At 46.7% G+C, this 10000-nt stretch overlaps 1 protein-coding gene across 2 annotated transcripts in view; it reads right to left on the bottom strand.

Moving 5' to 3' along the window:
* Nucleotides 1–10000, bottom strand: part of ctdspla (CTD (carboxy-terminal domain, RNA polymerase II, polypeptide A) small phosphatase-like a) — a 39527-nt gene that overhangs the window by 11307 nt on the left and 18220 nt on the right. Inside the window, exons 2-3 of one of the 2 annotated variants that reach the window (XM_080020114.1) lie at nucleotides 6543–6712; nucleotides 661–693 (exon numbers count right to left, since the gene is read on the bottom strand). In XM_080020114.1, the coding sequence (XP_079876240.1) occupies nucleotides 661–693; nucleotides 6543–6712 (203 nt within the window). The remainder of the gene's footprint in view (nucleotides 1–660; nucleotides 694–6542; nucleotides 6713–10000) is intronic. The other variant, XM_080020115.1, reaches the window with a different exon arrangement.

Raw genomic sequence — 10000 nt, 5'->3', positions numbered from 1 at the left:
TGTAGTTGAATCAATAAGAAAAAACACAAAAGCACGCTGGGATTTACGTGTTCTGTTCCGGAGGTCGAACAGTAAGAAATAGAGGACGATTCCAAGGGAAAAAAACCATTGGATGAATCGATTTAAACCAATCGATGAGATCCACGCACACCGCTCTGTCGAAGGCCAGACGAACGATAAAGAACGATCAAGAATCCTCTCCTTTTGGTTAAGATTGGGAAAATGTGAAAAAACATTTTTTATTATTCAACGTGACCACAAGTGCTGTTTGAGGTGGACGTACGATGAAAGCCCTTTTGAGGTTTACGATCTTAATAGTAGCTCTGAATGTGGCAGGATATAAAATTGAAATTTCGTTTTTATATTTCCTGAGATGCTGTGAAGTGTATCCGCCCAGTTTCACAGGAGCTAGGCTAGTCGATCCACTCTGCAGCCTTGAATTGAGCTAGCCCATTTAGCATGCAGTAACGGTCATTTTTCAAATGTATTTTTGGGCAGGAAATGCTTTTTTGGGGAGCCAATGACAAGCTTTGTTTTGACATGCACATATGCATGCAGTGGTGAAGAAGCCAACCAAGGAACGTTGTGTGTGTGTGTGTGTGCGTGTGCGTGTGCGTGCGGCGCGGTGAAAAACAATGATATACTCTATGTAATACATACACTGGGAATGGGGATGATCTGGACCTGGTCACACTGAAAAGAAACAGAGACACAGATTATGAGAGAGAAAGACAGATAAAAAGAGAGAGGGAGAGAGAGAGAGAGAGAGAGAACCTATAACATCATTAACTCAATGTACACAAACAACTAGTGTGCTGTCGAGATTGGCAGACATCTTTCCCCGAAGCCGCCAACCAAAGAAGCACCACCTTGCAGCACCTTGGTCTTCTGCACCCATCCTCCCAGACCTGGGCCCTAACAGTGAATCTGACCAAAGACCCAAATGATGATATTCCAGAAAAGACCCAGCCTCCAAAACTACAAACTTACGAGAGATAAGCACTGCTCGAGAACATACAAAAGACTATACCCACCTCGGCCCAAACATCAGCGCCACAGGCAACTCCAACAAAGCTGTGTACGAGCTGGGAGACAAGGCAAGAAAACTTTCAAACCATCAAAGGGAACACCATGTTGGACATCCCAATTCAAATGTGGCTTAAAATAATGGACTTTGTTATTGAACCTATTTCCCTTTTTGGTTGAGAGGTTTGGGGTCCACTGCCCGACCAAGATTTTACAAAATGGGACAAACACAAAATTGTCTCTGCGTGCAGAACCCTGCAAATTCATTCTCTGCGTCCAACGGAAAACTCCAAAAAATGCATGCTAGGCAGAATTAGGACGATACCCACTCATTGTAAAAATTCAAAGGACAGCATTTAAATGTTACAGACACGTCAAAGAAAGTGACCTAGACGCACTTCATAACAAAGCCCTCACCTACAGAGAGACTGAGGAGAGAAGCCAGCTGCTTCTGGGACTCAGTTCACAGACACAAGCAGAGCCCCCAGACAGAAGCCCCCATTAAACTCAACCAAATTACAGGAAGACAAAAAGGAAAATATTTCAATGAAAAAAAGTGTCAAAAAGAGTCAACTAAAGAAACAGAGCAAACTGAAATGCTGAATGGCGCATAATCAGTGACCGATCCCAAACAAAGGAAATCCTTGACCATGTACAGACTGAGTGAGGACCGCCTGGCCGTGGAGAGATGCCGCCACAGGCAAAACTGGCTCCCCAGAGCAAGAAAGGCTGCGCACCCACTGCACCCAGTAGGAGGTGGAAACCCAGCTTCACTTTTTCACCTCCTGCCAACTGAACCAAGACATCAGAGACATATACTACCCACACATTACAACCACCCAAAAACACTTGGCTGATAACAAAAACCTCCATATCTGCTGGGCCAAATACACTAATGTGCAAACACAGCAGCAAGATGTGTGAGCTGTCGTGTCCGGAAAAGTACTTGACGACTGCACTGTGCTGATCCCTGTATATAGACATACTTACTGTACATACATACTGAACAAATATCTTTAAATACATTCATTGAAACGATAAAAATGTAGTGTTTGTATAATACTCATTTGTATTAATCTATTTTGAACTGCAAGTCTACATTTTTCTATTTTATTTTAAGTAAATTTTCACTTATCTGGATTGTGGCGGAAGAGGGGGCGTGGTTAAGCCATGGTATGCCGGTGACAGCAATGGTTTCTTCCCGGCGTATCGCAGCTGTACTGGGTCCGCCTAATGAGCCTCATTAGTGCTGATTGATCACACCCGGCTGGGAGAGTTTTCTTATGTGTTGCAGGAGACATCTCACTGCCTGAGAGTCTTAGTCTCCCTCCCTGAACCCGTATTGGTGGGTAGAGTCTCCCACAAGTGGGACCTGAACCGGACCATGGAAGGAGTGCCCGAGACGAACCGCTGGCTGCGGTTGTGCATCACTGAGCTGGAGGACGAGCTTGACCTCCTCCGCTTCCAGCTGGACCGCCAGCAGAGCTCCCGGCCCCAGGCTCTGGGTCTCCCTCTACTCCGGAGGGAGGACGGCAACCAGCTGGGTCCTGTAGTGCCGGTGCTGTCCCCTCTCTGTCCCCTGTTAGCTCAGACCAGCCTAGCTCAGTTGGGTCCGACGACGTCCGGTGGGACTGGCCCATGATGGAGGTTGGACAAGTGGTTCGGGTCGCTGGTCAGCCTGGCCCCTACCCTAGTCAGGAAGGAACCTACAACGTAAGAGTTTACGAGGGTAGACATTGAGCTTTGCTGGACCCGAGGGTTTTGTGGGGGCGTTACGGGTGGAGATTCAGTGTGTGCATGGGGATATTCACACGTATCTGATGGTGCGGCTTGAAATTCATTATATGGGGAAAAAAAGAATAAGGCTGCTGTTAGCTCCCGCATGTCGCACTCCCTCATTTTGGGTACGGATAGGCCAGGATTTGACACTTTAATGAGGGAGGCCCGGGGGAGTGCGCTCACGGTCAGTAGGGAGAAGTGAGTGTTGCGTGACATGCGGTGACGCTGGGGCGTTATTGGTTGCTACTGGGTCAGGAGCGGAGGAGTCCCCACTGGGGTCTTCCCATGTCCCAGTGGTCACCTCCTTGGATGATTTTCCGCTAGAGCAATCGCAGGACGATACCCTACACGTGGCCTTTGAGCGGGTAGTTAAAATTGATGGAGAATTGGTGCGCCCAGACGCTGTGCCCACTCACCCATATTTTTTGGTGATTAGGGACAGGTTATATCACGTGAGCGGTGACACTCAGTCGAGAGAGGAAATTACCCAGTTGTTGGTTCCGAAAAAACGCCGGGAAATGCTTTTCCAGGCAGCTCACCATAACTGGATGGGCAGTCACCTTGGACACGATAAAACACTGCAGGGTTAATGGCCCGCTCCTATTGACCAAGCATTTGGGCAGATGTCTGTAAATGGTGTGCCGTGTGTCCCAAGTGCCAATGAGTCAATTCTCCGGCTACACCAACCGCGCCGTTGAGGCTCCTCCCTCTATTTGAGGCACTGTTCAAAAGACTCGGGCTGTAAGTCCACATGCATGGTCCTAGTGGACCATGCAACCCAGTACCCCGAGGCGGTGCCCTCTGCATAGTATTATGGCCAAAATTGTGGCGCAGCCACTTTTTCAGATCATCTCCCAATGACTGACTCCACCTCCTGACTGACCAAGGGACCCCTTTTTTATGTCACATATACTTAGCTAGCTGTTGGGCATCCACTCAATTCGGACCAGCCTGTACCACCATCAGACTGGCGGCCTGGTGGAGCGGTTCATTAAGACGCTGAAGACGCTGAGGTGCAGCATGTCAGGGCAGTGCTGGAGTCCCTGAGGCTGGTGGGGCTCACTGGCAACCTTAAGAAAAGTGCGGTTGGGCAGAGGGAGGTACGGTATCTGGGGTACCACTTGGGTGGAGGACTGGTCTGACCCCAGGTAGACAAAACTGCCAAGGTCACGAACGGTCTGAGACCCAAGACGAAGAAGTTCTTGGCGCAGGTTACTGGAGGAGGTTTGTAGCCGACTTCAACGCTGACCAGCCCTTTATCTGATTTAACTCAGAAAGGTGCGTCAGATCAGGTCCAGTGGACAAAGAAGTGCCAGCAAGCATTGGATAAAGTGAAATCAGCTCTCTGTGGGAAGCCAGTGCTGTCAACACCCAATCTTTCTCTCCATTTCTGGTTGCAGTGCTGTCCATGCAGGTGGAGGCCGCCGACCGACCGGTGCTGTACATCAGCCATTAGCTCTCTGAGCGGGAGTCCAGGAATAGCACCGTCAAGAAGGAGTGCCTCGCCATCAAGTGGGCAGTCAGCACCATCTGGTACTACCTCCTGGGGTGCCCTTTCACCCTCTCTTCAGACCACACCCCACTGCAGTGGCTCCACAGCATGAAGGATACCAACCTGGGGATCATCCATTGGTACCTGGCTCTCCAGCCCTTTAAGTTCAAGGTGTTCCATACGCTGGGGGCCCAGATGTTGGTCGCCGACTTCCTCTCCGACTCTGGATGAGGGGTGGGGGGTGGTGTTCTTTTGTCTAGCAGTGGGGATCGCGTGGGGCAGGAAACGTGTCCCTGTGGACCAGATGGCGAGGCTCACAGACCCGGACTCCGATTATCCCAAACTTTGCGATAATCATAAACTTAGCCTTTTTGTTTATTCTTTAAATAAAAATCCCACCATATCGGCACCTCACTGCCTGAAAGTCCCCGTATCCCTCCCAATCGGTGGGTATAGTCTCCCACACGGGTTTATTTATATATAAATATTTCTAGTAGCAAAATTACAATTCTACCATGTATGTACATTTATTATTATTACTTTTTTTTTTTGTTGTTGTTTTTATTTCACACTTGCTTTGGCAATTTAAACGCCTGTTTCCCATGCCAATAAATCCCCTTTGAATTGAAAATGAATTGAGAGAGAGAGACCGAGCAAGAAGAAAAAATAAAAGTTGTACAAATGCAAAAGGGGAAGAAAAAAGGGGGGAAAGTGGCGAAAGAAAAGCCGAGGGGGGACATGGAGTGCGGACGGGAGAATGAGAACAAGGGTGGAAGTGAGACACAAACAGAGCTGCCATAGTAACAAACAGCACTGGCCAGAGCTCCAGCTCCACCACAGAGCGAGCGAGAGAGCGAGAGAGAGAGAACCCAGCAACAGAACAAGGCTTTTTATGGCCCGGTTCGCCAGGTTCATTTGGAACTAACGGCAGCACATTAGTTGGGGAGCGGGTCAGCATTCACCACGTGCACTAACCTGAATTCCTCAACCGGGGGTGGGGGGGGGTGTACAGGTAAACATCAGTGGAAACGATACGCGATACGATTTTTTATTTTTTTTTTGCATCATTTATAGCCCCGCGTAGTGTGCAGTGTGTACCTGCCTTGGCGGCTACGGAGCCCCTGTGTTTGTGGAAGGGATTTGGGTCTCGGCGGCTGCCCCCCCACCCTTTTTTCCACGGGCAGAATGTTTCACTTCACACACGCTGGCTACACTGGTCAGAGTGTGTTTTTAGGAGCGGGGGCGGTGTGGGCGCCAGGCAATCCATCACACTAGACACACACAAGGCCCACTTCATAGGGATTAAAGAACCGGCAGCCCTCGGAGGTGTGTGTGTATGTGCGTGTGTGTGTGTGTGTGTGTGTGTGTGTGTATGTGTGTGTGCGTGTGCACGCGCGTGTGTGTGTGTGTGCGTGTGTAGAGTGTAAGACATGTCTTGCGTAAGCCAGTCGCGTGTTCTGTGCATGTGCTTCTGTGTCCCATGTGCGGAACCACACGTGTGTGTGAGTTTTCGGTGTGGTGTGTTTGGTTTTGCATGTGCGTGTGTGCGCGTGCATGCGTGCGTGTGTGTGTGTGTGTGCGTGTGTGTGTGTGTGTGTGTGTGTGTGTGCGTGTGCGTGTGTGTGTGTTTGTGTGTAGGCGGATATCGAAGAATGCACGTTGGGAAGCGTGCCCGTGTTTTCAAGCAGCGGATGGTAAACAAGCCCTGGGTTCAATGGGTTTGGAGCAGCTGGAAAAATGTGGCAGGAACTGAGAGAGACTGAGCAGGGCCCCAATCTGAGAGAACCTCAACCCAAAACCTCTCTTTAGGAACTGGCTCCCTCAGCTCAAAACTACTGATAGGGTGAATCATCTATATGATGATTCATATACCCATTCATTTCGCTTCTTAAAGGGATAGTCCGTCATTTTTGTCATTAATAAGTCTAGGTTTTCCCATTCAAACCAATCAAACTCTCGTGTCATTACGTATGATTTCAGGTCAGTGATTCTCTGCCTTTTTCAGATCAAGGACCCCCAAACAGCATCATCTATTACATCTTGTATATGACACGTTTAACTTTAAATCATTTTGACTTGGACCCCCTGGAACCTCGTGAACCGCGTGTTGGGAACCACTGACATTGGTAAACCATTGAACAAGCCCTAGCTACCCATTTTAAATGGGGTCGTTATTAAATTCTTCTACCGTCCGACCGTCCCAACCCCACGCCATCCCTCAGAGAGACCCATCGCCGAGCTTCACCTGCGGGGGGCCGCCGTTCTCCTCAGGGGGTGGGGGCAGGGGCAGCGTCTTGTTGTTGGACGGCGGCGGCGGCTCCACGTGGTAGTCATTGTAGTTCCGGAAGCAGCAGAAGAAAGGGCTGAAGATGTTGCGGCTGCGGTGCTTCTTGAGGCTGCTGTTGGACTGGGAGACTGGAGGAGGAAGCAAGATGGAGAGGGACGCGGTCAGTCCACGGTCGGAAAGTTGGAAAGTGACACCTCGGCTCTGCGGAATGCTCAAGTCTGATTGGTCAATAGCGGCAACCCGAGGTCAGTTATTTCTGAAAAATAACCGCTGATCTGTTGATAACGACCATTGTCACAGGCGACCAGTTCCCCGCCTGGATTCACGTCCCTCATAACGCTCCGCCTACCTGCTAATGCTAACACTAGCTAGTGGCGCCATCTGGTGACGTTAAATAGAAACTACAAAGGAAGACAATGGAGGAATCTGCACTTCCTTACATCGTTGCTTACATTGTTGCAAGGTAACGCTGTGGACATTTTTTGTCCTAAAATCATTTAAAATCAATGTTCCATCCAAACGTATGTATTATTTGAGTTAGTGAGTAGCTGTGTAATAAGCGGAATAATGTGCAGCTTTCGGGCCATTATCGTTCGTAGCGGACGGGTCTTGATTTGATCAACATTTTGGAACCAACGCCACGATGTCATGGTCAACTTCAAGATTAAAGATTCAAGATTCAAGAAGTTTATTTGTCACATACATATACATACTTTCATACATATATGCAGTGAAATGTCTTCGCAACGCATCCGAAGATTATGCACAATAGTTACTAAACCGAACATAATTGCTTACCCTATTTCTACCTGGCTAACTAACTGAAATTAACCGATTCCTAAAATGTAATGCAGTTAGTGAATAGAATAATATAAAAAAATAAATATATAAAATAAAATAAGACTCAAAAAGATAATACAAAGTGGGGGTTCAAAATAGAAGGGAATATTATCATATATAGGGAAGGCTATTTGAACTTGCGCAGCAAGTGAATCAAATTACTTATTGTAAATGTAAACTCTCCTATGGAGGCCGATCCCGTTAGCTCATGTTCCCCCCGTGGCACATTTCAGGTAGAAAGTCCAGGCACGAGTGGCGGGAACCTCCGTGCGGCGCGCAGCCGCTGCCGAAAGTGAAGCCAACATGCCGATGGAAGGCGACGGGTATGGGGGGTTCGATGATAAAGGGATGAATCTTCTCCCTGTGAATCACGGAGGCTGAGATGTACGCGCCACGACACAATCTGACATTAGTTCATACGATAAGGAGCGCCGAGACCGAAATAGCCACAAGCCCCCGAGGACGTGGAAGCCTTACTAATTAACGTCAAAGGGTTCTCCCGTGACAGCCGACAACCGCACAGAAAGGTAAGGGAGTGAGATAATGAGATGGAGAAAAGAAGTTGGATCGACGATCGCTCCACGCCGGAAAACAATGACCCGGGACTCGAGGGAAACACGGGAATGTGACTGGTTTTTAACGTTACCTTCAGACAACGATAACCACCAAAACAACCGCCTTTCGTACGAGTTCCACTCATCTTACCGTGACATAAAAACCCATCTTAAAGTCCTCCAGGACAGAAAAAAATAAAAAATAAACCCTCACGTAAACACTGAAAGTGGATCCCCCGGTTTTAATTAGCCAAAATGGGGAATCTCAAACTGCTATTTATGAATCCCAGCTTTGTCTCCTTGGCAACCGGAATATGTCTCTGTGCCGCAGAGAGAAAACAACATACACATATAGGTCTTGAGTGACATCATCCCTCCTTCACATTCCAGGGAGACTGTGGCCTAGTTCTCCCTTTTAGACGCACAAAGCACAAACAAGATGGAGAGGTTGGAAGAGGCTGTTGTTTTTGTTGTTGTTGTTGTCGTTGCTGTTGTTGTTGCTGTTGTTGTTATTGCTGCAGTCAAACCTTTGATGGTGTGTTGGGATTTTTGTTGAGCGTGATTGGACTATCTATTTATTTATTTAGATACAGTGCCGTGAAAAAGTAATTGCATACAGTATTTTCCGATCTTTTGACGAAATGTAATATCAGAGAAATTGGAACCTGAGTAAACACATAATTTTGGGGTGTTTACTCAGGTTCCAATTTGTCATAATTTGTCATTATTATTATTATTATTATTATTATTATTATTAGGGGTCCCCCAATAATAGTAATAAAAAATAATAATAATAATAAAAGTTTTTATGATAAATAAATATAAATAAATAAACAAATAAACAAATGAATTGATAAAGGCTCTAATAAAAAAAAAGAATAATAATAATTCAAATTATAATTTAAATAATTTAAATTTTTAATCTCTGCGTTTTATAAAAGTATCTGAAACACAACGGCAGCACGCAGCGACAAGGGTGAGGTCTCATTAGATATGGGACGTTTCAGACGTCTTGTCTTTGGAGTTTGACCAATATCGATGTACATTTGGAGCAGAAATGAATTGAAAAACTGTCAAAGTAGAAGAACGTTGAGGCAATTTCATTAGTTTCAGTAGCGGGCCGCTTTGTGACAACATGAACCCTCTCTGAGTGCTTGTTCGCATTCGGAGGGTTGGGCTATTTGGGTTGGGTTATTATTATTATTGTTGTTGTTGTTGTTGTTGTTGTTGTTGTTGTTATTACTGTTATTATTATTAATAATAATTTGCGTGTTTACTCAGGTTCCAATTCGTCTAATATTATATTTTGTCGAAAGATTTTTATATGATCATAACAATTATAATCAGCATCATCATTATGATTCTTAAGAACAATTATTAATTATCTAGAGTTATTAAGGTGGTAGAGGTCCAATATTGCAGTTTGTCTAAAGATCTAAAATCATTCATTGTGACAAATATGCAATAACAATATGTCATCAGGAAGGGACCCACCAGGAAGACTCCCAAGGAGTCATGATATCATCCTTAATCACGACAGCCTAGTAGTCATTGTCATCATTTTTGATCACACAACTGTACAGAGCTTTGTGAGGTTTTTTTCTGCGCTTGGGAACAGACATGAACTGCTGCACAACGATTCTTATTTTCCTGGGATTATACACTAATTAAAGCATACTTGTGAATATTATATTCCAGTTCTGCCAAGTCTGTTCCGTCAATTATACACACCGCACCTTTAGAAAGTATTATTTTCATGAACCACGCGCTCGTTTCCCGCCATCTTGTAAGTGTGTCCACGCAGCCGTGTGACAGAAGCATCCCGCTAAGCCATGCACGCCGGCGGCTTCCTCCTTCCCCCAGGGGCCGGGTGAGGACAGATGTCTGGGAGTCCCCTCGCCGGATCTAACGGGAACTCGGCCCTCGGTACTGCTCCTCTGAGCCTTTGAAGCACGGATCAGCTCGCCGCCGGAAAGGCTCCTCCACGCTGCCCCTCGGGAGGCACGACGCGCAAACGATTAG

This window comes from Zeus faber, assembly GCF_960531495.2.
Source record: "Zeus faber genome assembly, chromosome: 19".
In the NCBI taxonomy this organism is placed as follows: domain Eukaryota; kingdom Metazoa; phylum Chordata; class Actinopteri; order Zeiformes; family Zeidae; genus Zeus; species Zeus faber.
Note: the sequence above shows the minus strand (reverse complement) of the source record. Positions and strands in the feature narration are given on the sequence as shown.